The sequence below is a fragment of the Artibeus jamaicensis genome, unplaced genomic scaffold (assembly GCF_021234435.1).
Source record: "Artibeus jamaicensis isolate MK-2021 breed Jamaican fruit bat unplaced genomic scaffold, CSHL_Jam_final scaffold_461, whole genome shotgun sequence".
Taxonomy (NCBI): domain Eukaryota; kingdom Metazoa; phylum Chordata; class Mammalia; order Chiroptera; family Phyllostomidae; genus Artibeus; species Artibeus jamaicensis.
This window is the reverse complement of record NW_026522045.1, coordinates 13,541,541-13,556,707: the sequence shown is the minus strand read 5'-3', so window position 1 is coordinate 13,556,707 and position 15,167 is coordinate 13,541,541. Positions and strand designations below refer to the sequence as shown.

General features: G+C 36.9%; 1 protein-coding gene across 1 annotated transcript in view; it reads left to right on the top strand.

The window, feature by feature from the left end:
* Window positions 1-15,167, top strand: part of TRPC5 (transient receptor potential cation channel subfamily C member 5) — a 158,236-nt gene that overhangs the window by 25,960 nt on the left and 117,109 nt on the right. The window contains exon 2 of the mRNA XM_053657523.1: window positions 7,344-7,862. Within this exon, the coding sequence (XP_053513498.1) occupies window positions 7,344-7,862 (519 nt within the window). The remainder of the gene's footprint in view (window positions 1-7,343; window positions 7,863-15,167) is intronic.

Sequence of the window (15,167 nt, the reverse complement as noted above, 5' to 3'; positions counted from 1 at the left end):
TCTATTTCAATGTATTTGTTTTTATTTTGCTTGCTTGTCTGTTTTGTTGTTTAGTTTTCTGTTAAAGGTGAGATCATATGGTATTTGTCTTTCAACACCTGGCTTATTTCATTCAGCATAATGCTTTCCAGTTCCATCCATGTTGTTGCAAAGGGTAGTAGCTCCTTCTTTCTCTCTGCTGCATAGAATTCCATTGTGTATGTGTACCACAATTTTTTGATCCATTCATTTACTGATGGGCACCTAGGTTGCTTCCAACTCTTGGCTATTGTAAATTGTGCTGCTATGAACATTGTGGTGCATAGGTTCTTTGAAATTGATGTTTTGGGGTTCTTAGGATATAATCCTAGCAGTGGAATTGCTGGATCAAAAGGCAGGTTGATTTTTATTTTTCTGAGAAAATTCCATACTGTTTTCCATAATGGTTGTACCAGTCTGCAATCCCACCAACAGTGAACTAAGGTTCCCTTTTCCCCACACCCTCTCCAACATTTGTTGTTTATTGCTTTGTTTATGATAGCCATCCTGACTGGTGTACAGTGGTATCTCATTGTGGTTTTAATTTGCATCTCTCTGATAGCTAGCGAAATTGAGCATTTCTTCATGTGTCTCTGGATCTTCTGTATGTCCTCCTTGAGCAAGGAATATAAAGGAAAGAATAAACAAATGGGATCTCATCAAAATAAAAAGTTTCTGAGTGGCTAAAGAAAACAGTATTAAATTAAAAAGACAACCAACTGTATGGGAAAATATATTTGCCAATGATACCTCAGACAAAGGTTTAATCTTCAAAATATACAAAGAACTTACACGACTCCACTCTAAGAAGACAACCAACCCAATTTAAAAAATGGGAAAAGGGCTTGAACAGCCTCCAACTTTTCACTCTACTTTGTACCCCAAATGAATTTCTGTAACACCAGTCAGCAGGGCCAGATATGCACAATTCAACTCTTCAGATGTTTTACCAATACTTTGAGATTTGGAAAATTGAAGATACTTGATGACCTTATAATATTTCATTTGCTGAAAAGATAAAAGATAACCTCGTAAGAAGAAATTAACCCACTCTCCAACCCCAGAGACTGTGGCCACATTGAAAGTAGTTATTCAGTTGTATTCTACCTCTGAATAATAGTGCCAGCTGTCAGGCTTGCCTGAAATGTGAATAACTGACACAAGCAGAAATATGGGGCTCAATAATTCCTTGAAAAATGTGACACAATCTCCTTTTCTAAGCCTTTTCATCCAGTCATGTAACCTTTAATCCAATATACTGCACAACTTTAAAACAAAACATTGTTTGGCATGTGTATAGAGCATGAAATGAAAATCATGGCCAGCAAAGGGTGTACTCTTGACTATTTCACATGAATTTTGCTTCTAGATTTCTGCTCTGGTTTCCTTTATATGTTTTAAAAAGGTTTCTTACCTACTACAAGGCAACTTAAAGGCTATTTTCTTCATTCAGGTTTATCCTACACTGCTTTTGAGAGTAATAGTGAGAATTACCCATTAAATTTTTCTTTACACTCAGAAAATGAACTGAGCTTAATTTTTATCACCAAAGCCCTTTTAGGTGAACTTCAATAATACCTACCAATTTTTCATGTATGGCAATAGACATCATTTTCAATTGTATGGCTATGAATGACTTCAAAAAATAGGGGGACTTGGCTCCTCTTTCTGTATGAAAGACCCTCTTTTTTTACACTTTGATTTTTGTTTTGCTGGCAGTTGTGCTTCTATCAAGATCAGTGTCCACCACAAAAATTAGAAAGTTATAAATGGCTATATGTATCAAATCCTATCATATGGTTGATATCAATCTGGTTATCCTGGCCCTCACATGGTCCCGTACCTGGCTGATCACCAAGGTTTCTATATCTGAATTCTCAGCCCTGTCCACAAAACTTTATCATGCTATATTAACTCATATCAGTCACATGATAAGCAGTGGTATGGAGAAGTAAATCAGCTTGGCGGCATCCTCTTTCCAGTAAAGCAATATACAAGAGTAATTTAATTTAAAAAAATTATATGGTGACTTATAAAAGTGAACCAACAATGGCCTTGCTAAAGAGCTATTAGTATCAAGCACCACCATAGGGATACCTGAAAAGCAAACTACACTCACATTAGCAGGGTAGGGCTCTACTCCTCTGTGCAGTGCTAGACATAATGACCAGAACTTCAATTTTGACATTTTTACATATCTACAATAACCCACACCTTCTGATTTGCTGATTTTTTTACTTATTGCATCATTTTTACAATTTTCTAAGAAATGCTATATCTTTACTGCCTAGAGGATGGCTTCACAGAGAGCTGGCTCCCCAAAGACCATGCACAGTGTATCCGTATCTTGCCTTGGCTTCCTCTACCTCTTCCTTTATTTCTTATATCCACCCTAAAGCTCACCTTGGGGAATTAATGGCCCTTATTATTCATTGTAACCCATATTTTCCAAAGGAAAAGGTGTAGAATGGTTCATTTAACCCTTTGTAACCATCTAGATTTGAGAAAAATGCCTTTCTGGGCTTCCTTGACTAGAACCATAAAATTATAAACTCTGACAACCTGTGGTGTTAGCCATGTATTATTTTCACATAGACTTAGCTCCTGTCTTTTGAAAAATTAAAAGCCTCTAACTGATAACAAATCAAGAATGGTCCTGTGGGCTTCCAAATCTTGAGTAATGCTACATACTGTTTATCTGGTAGAATATTAGTTGATGATTTAATTATTAATCAATGACACCTGCAATATGTAACTGATATGTATGAACATTCAATGTTATGATTGTAGATTTGTTTATTGATATAATTAATCAAATTGTTGGTCTTATACTAGTTGTGAGTGAAGCAGCATACTGGTTAACAGTGCAGGTTTTGGGGCCAAGCTGCCTGGGTTCAAGTTCTGGTCACTTTACCTCCTAGATATGTGACCTTGAAAAAGACACTTAGCTTCTCTATGAATGAATTCCCTCAGGTATAAGGTGGGGTTAATTTTTATGTTTATATTGTAGAACCAAGATGAGAACTAAATGAGATACCCTAGTATGGTGCTTGGCATATGGAAAGTTCATAACTAGTAGCCATTAATGTTATTTTTATCTTTGTTACAAAGGGTAATGTTGATAATTGTTATATACATTATTGATTTTTACATATTAATATTGACTTTTAAAAAAAACACCAGTTGTGTTTTGTGACATTATCCTCAAATAAGTTTTGTCCATTTTAGTCTTCCAATCTTTTAATTCAGCTCAGGTGATCCACCAAATCTTAATTCAGATGGTTCTGTTTTTTACCAGAGTCTGGGAAACATTATCATCTGATGGCAATGGCTGTCCCAAAGTAAGCTTCTGTTATCACCACTACTAGCTAACTGATCTATAGGTAAGGCAGAGTGGCAGCTGGTAATGTGATGTGATTAGATGCAGGTGTTCTTCATTTCTAAGTACTGCAGAAAAATTAAATTGCCTTATTAAACTGCTAAATTTCTTAAGCTGCTAAAAATATTGAGCATTCATTTTATCTGACAGGTTAATATGGGGAGGAGGAGGCCCAGGATGTGGGAAAAATGGTATTTCAATTTCACTAAGTCCAGGAACAAAATGGGAGATTTATTTCAAACACGATGCTGCCAGGCCAGTTGTATGAGGAAGTACCAATTAGACAGGTTAGCCTATGATCAGATGGCACTGCTTGAATGAATGAGGTAGCTCCTGATAAGGGTCTGCTGATTAATTACAAGTGGGAGGTTTTATTTCAGAAGCCTGTGATAAACTCCAGCAAGGACACCTGCCTAAGTCTGTTAACAATAGGGTTCAGAAAATTCCAATTAGCAGATATGTCCAATGATGAAGTTAATGTAAATGAATGTATTACTTGGGCCCTTTCAGAATTTGGGCCCTTTTACCTAGTAAAACTCTAGTCAGTCCTGAGAGTGGGCAAAGTGAAGCATCATCTATTCCTCTGTTGTGTCCTCTGGCAATGGAATTTGTTTGAAAATATGAAGAACTGACTTGAGCTCTCTCTGTTCACTGTATTGAAAATGTTTTATATGATGAGCTCTGAGCCCAGTGACTCTGTCCTGTGCTCATTAATCCAGAATGACCTTACAATATAATGGTAGCTTTTTAACAGGAAGACCTAGGGCAGATACAGGAGCAAACTTCTTAAGGCCTGAATGCAAAACCCCAGGGTGACACAGGCAACATATTTTTTAGTGGGCATGGCCCAGCCCACATCATTGCAAATTTTAAAATTCAATCAAGTTGGTTCGTGCACCAGGATTCTTTAAAAGTAGAGTTGTAGATAATATGAACCAAATTTAATTTATTGGTGTATTCATATTCTCCCCTTTCTCCACCACCTACCACACTTTTTTTCTTTTAAAAAACATGATATTAAATGGGAAGCCCAAGGGCACTCAGTATAATTTTGAAGCCAAAGAGAAAGCAAAACTTAATAAGAAAAGAATAAAATTGAATTTTCCACCTGACCTCATTCTAAACTCAAATGATTTGTAAGGGTAATTTTTTAAAAGGTTAATTCATGATCTTCATGCAAATTCAAGTGAACCGTGTCAAAAATTTTGTTCCACATCAGAAGCAGAAATCAAGGGAAAAAACCCATTTGATATAGCAACAAGAAAAATAAAATACCTAGGAATAAAACTAACCAAGGAGGTAAAAGACCTGTACTCAGAGAACTACACAACACTGAAGAAAGAAATCAAGGAAGACATAAACAAATGGAAATATATACTGTGTTCATGGATTGGAAGAATTAACATCATCAAAATGTCCATACTACCCAAAAAAAATTTACAGATTCAATGCAATACCTATTAAAGTACCAATGGCTTATTTCACAGACATAGAACAAACACTTCAAAAACTTATATGGAACCATAAACTACCCTGAATAGATGCTGCAATTTTGAGAAAGAAGAAAGAGTAGGAGGGATCACAATACCTGATACCAAACTGTATTACAAGGCCACTCTAATGAAAACAGCCTGGTACTGGCATAAAAACAGGCACATAGACCAAGAGAACAGAACAGAAAGCTCAGAAATAAACCCAAGTCTCTACAGTCAATTAATATTCAACAAAGGGCGCAGCAACATAAAATGGAGTAAAAATAGCTTCTTCAACAAATGGTGTTGGGAGAACTGGACAGCCACGTGCAAATAAATGAAACTTGAGTGCCAACTTACACCATACACCAAAATAAATTCAAGGTGGATAAAAGATTTAAATATAACCTTGACACCATTGAAATCCTAGAGGAGAACATAGGCAGGAAAATCTCAGACATTTCACACAGCAATATTTTCACTGACATGTCCCCTAGAGCAAGGGACATAAAGGAAAGAATAAACAAATGGGATCTCATCAAATTAAAAGTTTCTGCACAGCTAAAGAAAATAATATTAAAATAAAAAAGAGAACCAACTATATGGGAAAACATATTTTCCAATGATACCTCAGAGAAGGGTTTAATCTCCAAAATATGTAAAGAACACACATGACTCCACTCTAAGAAGACAAGCAACTCGATTAAAAAATGGGCAAAGGACTTGAACAGACACTTCTTTAAAGAAGACATAGAGTCCAGAGACACATGAAAAGATGCTCGGTATCACTAGCTATCAGAGAGATGCAAGTTAAAACCACAATGAGATACCACTTCATACTTGTCAGAATGACCATTATAAACAAAGCAACAAACAACAAGTGTTGGAGAGGTTGTGGAGAAAAAGGAAGCCTAGTACACTGTTCGTGGAAATGAAGACTGGTACAACCACTATGGAATTTTCTCATAAAACTAAAAATGGATCTGCCTTTTAACCCAACAATTCCACTGCTAGGATTATACCCTATGAACCCTGAAACACCAATCCAAAAGAACCTATGCACTCCAATGTTCATAGCAGTACAATTTACAATAGCCAAGTGCTGGAAGCAACCTAGGTGCCCATCAGTAAATGAGTGGATCTAAAAACTGATACATTTACACAATGGAATTTTATGCAGCATAAAGAAGGAGCTCCTACCCTTTGCAACAGCATGGATGGAACTGGAAAGCATTATGTTAAGTGAAATGAACCAGGTGGTGAAAGACAAATACAATATGATCTCACTTTTAACAGGAACTTGAACAACAAAACAAATAAACAAGCAAAATATAACCAAAGACACTGAAACAGAGAACAGGCTGACAGTGACCAGACAGGAAAGGGGAGGAAATTTCAGGGGAAAAGGGGGAGGGTTTACAGGAACAAGTATAAAGGACACATGGGCAAAAACTAAGGGGGAGCTGAAAATGAGAGGAAGGTGAGGAGGGTTGGGGGGTGGGCTGGGATGAGAGTAAAAGACATAAAACTGTACATGAACAACAATTAAAATAAAATTTAAAACAAAAACAAGAGTCAATGTCTTAATTTGAGATTTGGAAACTTAATTCCTTTTTGCTGAATGCCTGCTGTGTTTTCAGTAGTGTGCTAGATGCTATGGGGAAAACAAGAGCAGACTAAGACAGCTTTGTCTTCAAATAGCTCACAACCTTATTGGAGAGGCAAAAAAGGTACATGTGGAATAATAAGAGAACAATATATGTAAGTATCAGCAAAGTGAAGTCTTGGCTGTAACCTAGTGCCACAACATCTGGGTGGTCAGTATGAAGTGGGGGAAATGAAGTTAAGACAGGTAGCTATTGAAGATGCCAGGACTTATAATGGCCCTTTGTTGGCAGAGAAATGGGGTAGACCATTCCACAAAGAAATCCCACAGGGATATACACACAAAGCAATGAATGAATTAGGTGTGGCAATCTGTGAATGATAAAGTTGATTGAAGCAAAAAGGCAGTCTGGGTAGGAAGACATGGCTAATCATTGCAGACCAGTTTTGGGTTTTTTTTAAGATGTCATTTCTAGTGTTGCATACCCAGAAAGCTAAATGGAGGATGAAAGGCTCCTTGTCAAATATTAAGTCAAAGACAACAGAATCAAATAGTTTCCAAAGAACTACTTAAAGCTGTGTAATCCTAGGTATGTTTTTAAACTCTGTGTGCCTCAGCTTTTTCATTTGAGGGGAATATTTACCTCACAAAGTTATTGTGCAAATTAAATGAGTAAATATGTATAAAGCACGTGAACAGTGCTTGGCATACAATAAGCTTTCCACAAATAGCTATTATGGTAGGGAGGAGAATTGGCAAAGGCATGGTAACTCCAATTTCCAAATCGCTGACATTTGATGCACCTTGTGCTCCCCTTACTCTGAGACTTAATCCTGCCCTCTTAGGCTTCTCGTTTTGTTTTACCTAGGTCCCCACTCTGATGGACACCCAGTTTTCTGAGTTCACACCAGACATCACTCCCATTATGCTGGCTGCCCACACCAACAACTATGAAATCATCAAATTGCTTGTCCAAAAACGAGTCACTATTCCACGGCCTCACCAGATCCGCTGCAACTGTGTGGAGTGTGTATCCAGTTCAGAGGTAGACAGCTTGTGTCACTCTCGCTCCCGGCTGAACATCTATAAAGCTCTGGCAAGCCCCTCACTCATTGCCTTATCAAGCGAGGACCCCATCCTAACTGCTTTCCGCCTGGGCTGGGAGCTCAAGGAGCTCAGCAAGGTAGAGAATGAGTTTAAGGCTGAGTATGAGGAGCTCTCCCAACAGTGCAAACTCTTTGCCAAAGACCTGCTGGACCAAGCTCAGAGCTCCCGGGAACTGGAAATAATCCTCAACCACCAAGATGACCATAGTGAAGAACTTGACCCTCAGAAGTACCATGACTTGGCCAAGCTCAAGGTAGCAATCAAATATCACCAGAAAGAGGTAAGCTGAGTCCTTCTCTCCTCTCAGGAAAGCTTAATCTCTCCAGTACAGAATAAAAGAGCAGAGTCAACATTTTTCTAGCACTTGGCCCTTTAAGAAACAAGTGGTTAGACAGGCCCCCAAAACAGACCCACTTATCCAAGGCACATACAGCCTCTGCATATTTTCCGATAGCCAGATAAGTAAGGGAAAATACTGATCACCTAGCTCTTTGATGGGAAAGCACTCATTAATTCAACAAATGTTTATTTAGCACTGTTCTAGGTGTTTGGGATGGAGAAACCAGACACCCTGTCCTCATGGAGCTTACAAGTTCATGGTAGACATTAAGTAAATAATAACACTAGTGAATATATAATTACAAAGTATCCTTAAGTGTTCTGAAAGAGAACTTCTATTAGAACACATAACAAAGCCCTATACACTGGGACATGGTGGGTAGTGATTATAGATGGCTCACTGTCTGGATGGTTGTACTTGTTGACAAAACTAAGTCCTTGGGAGCTCCTCAGCAAGAAGGCTGAGACATACATCTAAAAGATAGACTCATACTCAGGGTGTAGTGTTGTATAAGGTTAGAGTAGTATTTGCTATGGTATGACCTCTAAACTGTTAGGATTTACCTCTTTGAGGGAGCTCAGTTCAAGCAGAATGCAGAATGAGAGTCTTATTTTCCACTTTTGGCTACATTTACAGTCTAGCCAGTGTAGTTCTATGCCATTGAATCAAACAAATTTGGGGAGACTCCTAGCAAGCCAAGAAGCTTAATTTAACTCTTTAAGTAGGCAGATGGTATAATAGAAAGAGAAGGAACTTTAGACCCCAAGCAACTGAAAGTGGAATTCCAACTCACTAGCTGTATGACCTGAAGAAAGTCACTCAAATTTTCAGGACAATAGTTTTTGTTTTTGTTTTTTTCCCAATTATAAAATGGAGGTGATAATAGTTCCTCCACTTCATAGGCCTATTACAGAAAATATCTGAAAATGTGCTACTGTGGCACAGAAAGTACTTTAATGTCCATTTTCATCTCTCTTCCAATGCTACCAGGAGACAGATTTAAACAGGTTGAACCAAGAGTTGCTTGCCATCTGAAGGGCAAGTGGCAGTGCCATTCTTCATGGGTCCAACCAAACCCTGAGACAAATTGCATTGTGTGTTTCCCTAGTCCATTTATCTAAAAAAAGAAAATAGTACTATGCCTTTGAAATTGGGCAAAAATGAGTACCAGGGACAACCTTGGAGGGGGTACAACATGACAATAAGGCAACACAAAGATCGAAAAGATTGTATTGGGGCAGATAGTAAATGGATAGGCCCACCTAAGTCTCCGTATCCTGTTTTTGCCACTAATTGCTTTAAGTTATTTCACTTAAATTATTAAATAAGTCTGAAGATATTTAACCTCATTTTTCTCTTCTGAAAAATGGGGATAATAACAGGAACATTTACCCTCCTGGAGAAATATAAAGTTTACATAAAATAAAACATATTTCTGCAGAGCACAATATTCAGCATACATTAGGCATTCAATAAATATTAGCTGCTATTATTATTTGTTTCATTTTCATTATTACACATGGGGCCCATGGTAATAGATGTAGTAATTACCCATCCCCTCCCTTACACCTCTCTCCCTCCCCCATCGCCCTATTCTTGATATATAGTATCAGTTGTTTTATGTAGTCTGCTGTAAGGTCTAATTGACTTTTCTTCACTTTGATATGTATGTATATTTCCATTAACTATGTATATTATACTTTCAGTGTGTTTTTTACTTTACATATTGTTATAATTCTGTGACAAAAAAAAAGCAGGCATTTTTAGAACATGAATTGCTTCCAGGTGATAAAATGGTTAATGGGAATACAACTGTAAAAAATAGATATTGGAGAATATAGCTCAAGTTTGCATTCCTTACCTCACTAAATAGTAGATAAACTTCATATTTTTAGGTCCCCATCCCCCTGAAAATTCACAGGGCATTTATTTTCAAACAATTTCACTGTAATATTTCATTAACTTTATATTAATAGATCATTTCCCAACTAGATTATCACTTGACCCCTTCTGTTCATATAAGCTTCATTTGCCAATTTTAGTTACTTCATTTGAAAAACATTGTGATGACTTCTTTACTCACATGGGGATCTGCTTGGTTTATGATCATGGATTCACCCTTGAATTCTTCTACATTCGCTGCCCTCCAACCTTCATTTTTTAGTCCTTTACTTTCCTGAAACCTTGTTTTCTATGTCCCTTATTTCATAAATTATTGTTATTATTATCATTACAGATTATCTCTATGCTACTATATGTTCATAAAATTTATTTCTCAGCTACCATTATACCAACCTAAATCTGACAAGGAGTTACATATTGTTCTTTGCTCACTTAATTATGTACTACAGATTCCAAAATTGTTTTCAGAGTCCATTTGCTATGTACATTCAAGTGGGAAAGGTCATTTGTTTTATTGCAGTAAAATATACATAATATAAAATTTATCATTTTAACCATTTTGAAGTTCACAGCTCAATGGCATTAAGTACATTATGTTGTTGGGCAACTATCACCACTAGGAATAATTTTTTGAAAATGCACAAGTTTTGGTGTGTCCACTTTTCTTCCAATTGTGAGCAGCTTTTAACTACTCAAAATTATTGATATTCATCAGTAATACAAAAGTAATCCAAAAGCACTGTATTTATGCAAAAATCAACAATTTTAGGCCTGGTGGTATCTACTCATCATTCTGAATCAAATCAATGAGAACTCGGGAATTTAATACACCAAAGTGGTTCAGTCAGAGCACATCAAACTCCAATTCTAGGCTTGCAGCAATTAGAGCAAATATATTGAGTAACTCTCAACTCCAATGTCAATTTCATGAAAAAGAATACACTCTCACATAAACTCAAAAATGATCCAAAGTTTAATCCAAAAGCCAGAAACATCATAATTATTTCAAGTTTATACATTTAGCTCAAATTTTCTGAGATAAATTATCTCAACAATGGCTATAGATCAAATTTAGTTTAGTTTCTCTTCAAACCAAACCACAATGATTAGCAGGGCAAGCTTGAAAATTCAGATGTATCCTAAGGTTTGTTTGCAATCCAAAGACATCGTTTTCAAAATGTAAAACTTGATTTATACTCATCAATATATGTAAATCTCTTGTTAATTGTGAACTGTGACTTCATTTCCACTGAAGAACTCCATAATGATTCTCAGTCTCTGAAATGCAGCTATTTTTAATGAGTCTCAAATGAGTATACAATTAACTCTTGAACAACATGGAGGTTAGGGGCATCAACACCACACACAGTTGAAAATCCATCTATAACTTTTCGCTCCCCCAAAAGTTAACTACTAATAGGCTAATACTGACCAGAAGCCTTTCTGATAACATAAATTTCTATTAACATATATTTTGTATGTTATATGTATTATACACTGTATTATTATAATAAAGTAAGCTATAGAAAAGAAACTTCTAGAGCAATCCCTCACCTATCACAGGAGTTACGTTCCAGAGATCCCCGAGATAAGTGAAAATCTGCAAAGTAGTGGCGCTATATTTATTTTTTATTTATTTATCTTTAGAAGAGAAGGGAAGGAGAGAGGGAGAGAAATATCAATGTATGGTTGCTTCCTGTGCATCCCCTGCTGGGAACTGGCCTGCAACCCAGGCATGTACCCTGATTGTGAAGGCAAACCATGATCTTTTGATTCACAGGCCCATGTTCAATCCACTGAGCTATACCAGCCAGGGCTATATTTAAGGATTTATAAACCTTTTCTACATTCCTATAAACCTTTCCCACACTCTTATAAACACTTCATATGATCTTAAACACTTTCTACACTATTAAACCTACATTATTTTAACAACATATGAAATTCTATATGGGTACTCACCAGCGAAGTATACTACAACTTGAATGACAAAGGTCATGAATTATGTAGCTGTGAAGTATTGATGGCAATGAAGGTGATGATGATGAGATGAATGTGCTATACAGCCAAGAAGAACATTACAGCTCTTCTGAAGGCACCACTTCATCGGGCACTTCATCAGGTGGTGCGGTATCTTCGCCCTGGGCTGTAACTTCTATTTCCTCTAAAAGCATAGGGGTAACTGATCTCTTCATCCCAGTGATGAACATAGTTATGGAGAGTTGCTGGTGCTGCGTTTTATCCACAGAGGCAGCTTCTCCATGCAGAGAAATGTTCTTCAGTCCAAAGCATCTATGAAATTTGTCAAACCAGCCCTTGCTTGCATGGGGTCGATGTGGTGGGAGAAGCACTCAACAGTCCTGCTTCTGGGTCGTGGTCCTCGCCTTCATCCTCGACACCATCGTGAATGTCTGTGCTTTCCGCAAAATTATCATAAAGTTTCTTGGCCTTCATCCTGATGGTGTTGGTATTCAGCGAGATATTCTTCTCCCTGCAGTCATTTATGCACAAGGCCAATGCAGACTCCATCCTCACAATGGCCTTATTGCAGGAAGTGACCACCCTCTTTGCAGTCTTGTTAAGTCATTGTTGCTGTAGACCTAATATTCTCCTCTTTCTTTATGTAACAAACAGTAGATTCGTTAATCCCATAATGGTGGCATACAGCAGCATAGCTTTTGCCTTCCTTTAACATGTCGAGAAATTCCACCTTTCTTTTATGGTAAGCATATTTCTCTGGCACTTGGGTTCACTGCCAGAAGCCTTAGAAGGTACAGAACATTTGGGTGACAACTTAGGGTTCGAAATAAATTCAAAGTTTTACAAAAATCTCACAAAAACACAACACTGAAGAGCAACACTATGCACAGTGATCAGACGTGGATGTGAAGTGGACAAGGAGAGATGCTGAATGTAGGGGCACAGTGCTGGAGAGCAACCAGACCCATGCTACAGTTACTGAGCCAATCAGCACCCAGGATACAGAACACAGTGCTGTGGTTGGTAGCCTTCCATTCCATCAGCCAATAGTATGCGATATACACTCTCAGGTTGGCAAACTTGTGCAAACGGTAGTGGCTTACTGCATTTCCATTGTGTACAGTATGGTATTCATCAACTGATGAAATACATACTGTATTTTATTTTGATTTAATATTATTTTAATATGTTTAAATTAACATTTATCTATATATTATATTATTTTATATTATTTTATATTTTAGGCAAAATAATTAAAATCATAAATATTATGTAAATACCCATATCCCACGAAATCCCACAATATAGTAAAAACTCTGTGATACAGAATTAGATATATTTAAAAAAAACATGACACAGTGAAGCCACAATAAGTGAACCATGATATAGTGAGGAACAACTGTATTTAAAAATCATAAAAAGAAAAAAATAGGTTTGCAGTATTATTGAAAAAATCCAGGCCCTGGCCAGGTAGCTCAATTGCTTAAGAGCACTGTTCCAATACACCAAGATTGCAGTCCAATCCCTGGTCAGGGCACACACAGGAAGCAACAATGAAGGCATGAATTAGTGGAAGAACAAATCGACATTTTTCCCTCTACTATCAATTAATAAAATTAAATTAAATTAAAAAACCCTTCCATTAAAGAAAAAGGAAGAAAAAAATCCACAGATAACTGGACTTGGGATGTTCAAACCCATTGTTCAAGAGTCAGCTCTAGTCTCTAATTGACCTCTATTCAATCCACATGTCTAGTTTAAGACTGAATATTCTCACCTTGAACAAATTAGCATCATCCTTATTTGGAAATTGTTTTTGTAATTTCAAGTTTAGTGTGTTTGAATAAGAAACATAATCTCGTGAGCTACTGGGGTTCTAATAATTCAAGTGCTTGTCAGCACCTCATTCTCAAAAGTCTTTCATCTGAGGAAGCAGACTAAGTCTGTTCAATAAATAACCATAATCTAGTATTTTGGAAAGTGAAGCATTCAAACAGTGCTTAAGGCCACAAGCATAAAAAGAGTTGCAATCTTTTTTTTTTTTAAAGATTTTTAATTTATCTTTAGAGGGGAAGGGGGGAAGGAGAGAGGGAGAGGAACATCAATGTATGGTTGCCTTTCTTGCGTCCCCTGCTGGGAACTGGCCTGCAGGGAACCGGCCTGCAACCCAAACATGTGCCCTGACTGGGAATCGAACCTCGATCGTGTGGTTCGCAGGCCTGCGCTCAATCCACTGAGCTACACCAGCCAGGGCAAGAGTTGCAATCTTGATAATTTATTTTATCATATTATGCAGTAAACTTGAGCACCAATTTTCACAGTACAAATTCTCCTTATATAAGATGTGATATAGCTAGGCAAACTAACCTTTTCATTGGATGCAAATAAATGAATGAAAACTAACTTTATCCCTCTATTATATATAGAGCAAATGAATTCAGCTCTTCTGTTAGATGAAATTCCTCAGTTTCCTTGGAGGAATATAGTTTATGTGTGCTTTCTCATAAAGAGGAAAAATAGTTCAAATCTTAAGTGAGTTATACCCCAGGTCTGATGAAACACATTTAGTTTGAGAGTTGCATGTGTGGAGTACATAAACAAGTTGGAGACATCTCTTTAAAAACAAGCTTTTCCAGATACATTCAGGTCCTAAGGAAGGCTGGAAAAGAATTGTCTTCTAGGACCAGAATTATTGAAAGGAGGAACAATTCCAAATAGGAATGGGACAATTTATCTAAAAGAGAAAAATTGTTTTCACACCTGATTCCATGCCTAATTCCAGTTGGTCCATGAGGTTCTATCTTCAAGGACAGTTGGTTACTTTCTTAGTATCTATACTCAAAATAGGAAAGAGCAGTTGTACCATTTCTCAACTTTCTGTGTCATTCCTGCTGACATCCTGTTTAATCTTCTTTTAAAGCATTCTGTAATTTCAACCAGGAAGAAATATCCAGTACAAAAAGAAACTTTTTCAACAACTGGATGTATCGTAAAAGAGGAGCACCAGAGACTCCTGCACTAGGGAAAAGTACCCAAAGATTAGCCCGCCCACATCTAAAAGTGTCAAACAAACAACATGCCTCTTTGTCTCTTAAACCTTGAGCTGAAAATCTGTATTCCACAAAAACAAGCAAACAAAAAAACCCAGACAATATTTTCTCTGTAAAATGAGCAACAACACAACCTGTTTTCCAAAACTGGAAGTTAGGAAGTTGTCAACATTAAAAATTTAGAAAATACAGTTTCAAGAAAGGCCAGTATTTAAGTAAGACTAAAACTATTAAAGTTATCAATATTGCTAGAATTTGTTTTAATCTAGAAGCATGTGTGTTAATGCATTTTCAACAACAGATTTTGTTACAA